At 38.8% G+C, this 2,500-nt stretch overlaps 1 protein-coding gene across 1 annotated transcript; it reads right to left on the minus strand.

The window, feature by feature from the left end:
• Positions 1 to 487: 487 nt before the first annotated feature.
• Positions 488 to 1,647, minus strand: LOC133633621 (type-2 ice-structuring protein-like). Its single transcript, XM_062026204.1, has 7 exons — positions 1,605 to 1,647; positions 1,424 to 1,526; positions 1,225 to 1,331; positions 1,021 to 1,137; positions 848 to 956; positions 667 to 741; positions 488 to 601 (listed from the first exon to the last, which is right to left on the minus strand). Exons 2-6 carry the CDS (start codon positions 1,476 to 1,478, stop codon positions 674 to 676), a joined length of 456 nt encoding a protein of 151 aa, XP_061882188.1. The 5' UTR covers positions 1,479 to 1,526; positions 1,605 to 1,647; the 3' UTR covers positions 488 to 601; positions 667 to 673.
• Positions 1,648 to 2,500: the final 853 nt, after the last annotated feature.

Here is a 2,500-nt window from a genome sequence, read left to right on the forward strand (position 1 = left end):
TCTGTCGATCAAAGATGCACATCAATGAAGGAGATAAATAAAAAGGAAATGAAAAAAATGAAAAATTGATTGACATGTACAGCCTTTGCTCGATGCTTTGTCGATGCACCTTTGGCAGAAATTACAGCCTGGAATCTTTTTGAATACGATGCCACAAGCTTGGCACACCTATCTTTGAGCGGTTTCACCCATTCCTCTTTGCAGCACCTCTTAAACTCACTCAGATTGGATGGGAAGCATTGGTTGACATTAACTTAAAATACTGAGTTCAAGGTCCATGACTCATAAGCTCTTTTTTTTCCAGCGAAGGAGCAAATACTCAGCACATTAAATATTGCTGCTAGAACATTGTCCTAATGTACCACCTGTCCATTATGAACACACTAGGCCTGTGTCTATTACCTTTTCTGTGCACGTGACGACTGGAGGATGCAGGTCAAACTAGGTGTGTAAATATTTGTAAAAAAAACAATTCAAAATACACATGTCAATTCTCAATATGTTTATTACATGTATGAAAGGATGTCTGTGTTATATTCTCCAGTTGGTAAATATCCATCCATCCATCCATAGTCTTCTGCTTGCATGGGTCCAGGTCAGCCTTTTGATAAAAAAGAGAGTTTGAATATGCACGAGACTGCAACAAAACAGCGTCACCGTACATACCTGCAGTCTAAAGAGACTTTGCACACACAAATGGCAGTAGTGTGTCACAGGCGGTGTCATCCCAGCATTTGCCGACTGTTGACAAAAAGAAAATGTCATCTCTTTTTAACAAATGTAGTCACTGAGATTGGCCGGCATTTAAGATCACATCTTAAATCAGTCATGAAATACTGTGATGTACTTTGAGTGTTGGTCTTCAGACAGCACTCTTGTGGTGTGTTGTCTGGTTTTTGTGGACACCAGAAAGTTCCGGACACGCCTGTACCATCACTCCAAAACCAGCTTCCAGCCTGTACAAGTGGTGAATCATGTTAGCCTCAAAACACACCAAAGAAATGTAGGTTAATGTATTACCGTTTGGCAATCTGAGCCTCCAATCCATGCTTCTGACTGAGTCAAGGTCTGAAGGAAGTTATGCTCGTCAGCCAGGTGTATCGATGCAAGGTTCCCACCCATGGTCTGGCATTGGTTCTGCAGTGGGTAGAGCCAGAGAGACACGTCTCTTACACACCAAACCAACAGAGCAGCTGTCTAAAAGCATGAAATGACGATACCCACCTCAGCATTAACCCAGTTCATGGTGGAGGATTGAAAGATGAAACACCGGTTGTTGTGTTTGTGCCAGTTGGGTGGACACTGTGACGCAGCAAAGTCGACAACTGCATCTAGAGTGGACAAACAAGAACCAGTGACTGTTAACGCTCGTCTGTTTCTGTGTCAATCCTGTAGAAGCACATTTAGGTCGTTTGGTGCTCACCGTCAGCTGTAGCCAGTGCCACCATTGCACAAAGAACTAAAGTCACAGTCAGCATCTTAGCCAGGAAGATGGTGCAGAAGTTGAAGACGACGGACTGAGAAACCTTGGAAGTCGCACAAAAGAGCTGCTGAGTCATCACAATCTGCATGAGAGAGAAGGCAAAAAGCATGTGAGTACAAACCTGCAGGTGAGAGCTCCTTCTTGCTTCTGTGTAGAGATCATGAACAAGAGCTGCTCTTATATACTGTCAGTCAACCTTCAAAAGCTGCCCGTTTACTTATTGCAGGGTTTTCTTCCAACTAGACTTTGGGCTCCATCAACAAACCAAAGTGCATCCCACTATTTATTATTCCATACAAATATTGAATCCCACTCTTGAACAAACATGAGATAGACCGTAAATGTTTGTGTAAACTACCCAAAGTACTGAGGATCACACTTGAGTGACTTTAAAGAGGGGGTGTCCAAAGTCCGGCCCGCAGAAAAAAGATTTAGCAGCCCAACGCGTGTCCTAAAGATACTTTTACATAAAAACATACAAAGTGGAATAAAAAAGCAAATAGGTGTAAAGTAACAGGAAAATACTGAAATGTTAACTAAAAACTAGAGATGTACGATATATTAATTTTTGTACAAGATAACGCTGACCCCGAAAGGGACAAGTGATAGAAAATGGATGGATGGATGGAATACCGATACAGATAAGTTTCTGCTCCTCAAAAACGATACCGATAACTGATTTTTGAAGAAAGATTTTGCCAAATTTTTTATTTTTTACTGACACAATTACATTAATGCAAGGTGGATTAACTTAATATTTACACACATATACATATATATGTACATATATATATATGTATTTCTGTATACCACAAACACCTTGACATATATATATATTATTTATATATATATATATATATATATATATATATATATATATATATATATATATATATATATATATATATATATATATATATATATATATATATATATATATATATATATATATATCCTTTGGCAGCTTAGTCACAGATGACCATGCTAATTTACGCTCTTGTGTCAGACACTTATTTC

Source organism: Entelurus aequoreus, linkage group LG18 (assembly GCF_033978785.1).
Source record: "Entelurus aequoreus isolate RoL-2023_Sb linkage group LG18, RoL_Eaeq_v1.1, whole genome shotgun sequence".
Lineage (NCBI taxonomy): Eukaryota > Metazoa > Chordata > Actinopteri > Syngnathiformes > Syngnathidae > Entelurus > Entelurus aequoreus.

Bases quoted from the DNA above. Each gene is read 5' to 3' on its own strand.
- LOC133633621 (XM_062026204.1), bottom strand. From the start codon at position 1,478: ATGCTGACTGTGACTTTAGTTCTTTGTGCAATGGTGGCACTGGCTACA. The intron at 1,332-1,423 runs GTGAGCACCAAA...TGTCCACTCTAG, and splicing joins GGCACTGGCTACAGCTGACG to ATGCAGTTGTCGACTTTGCT. The intron at 1,138-1,224 runs GTGGGTATCGTC...TACCCACTGCAG, and splicing joins TGAACTGGGTTAATGCTGAG to AACCAATGCCAGACCATGGG.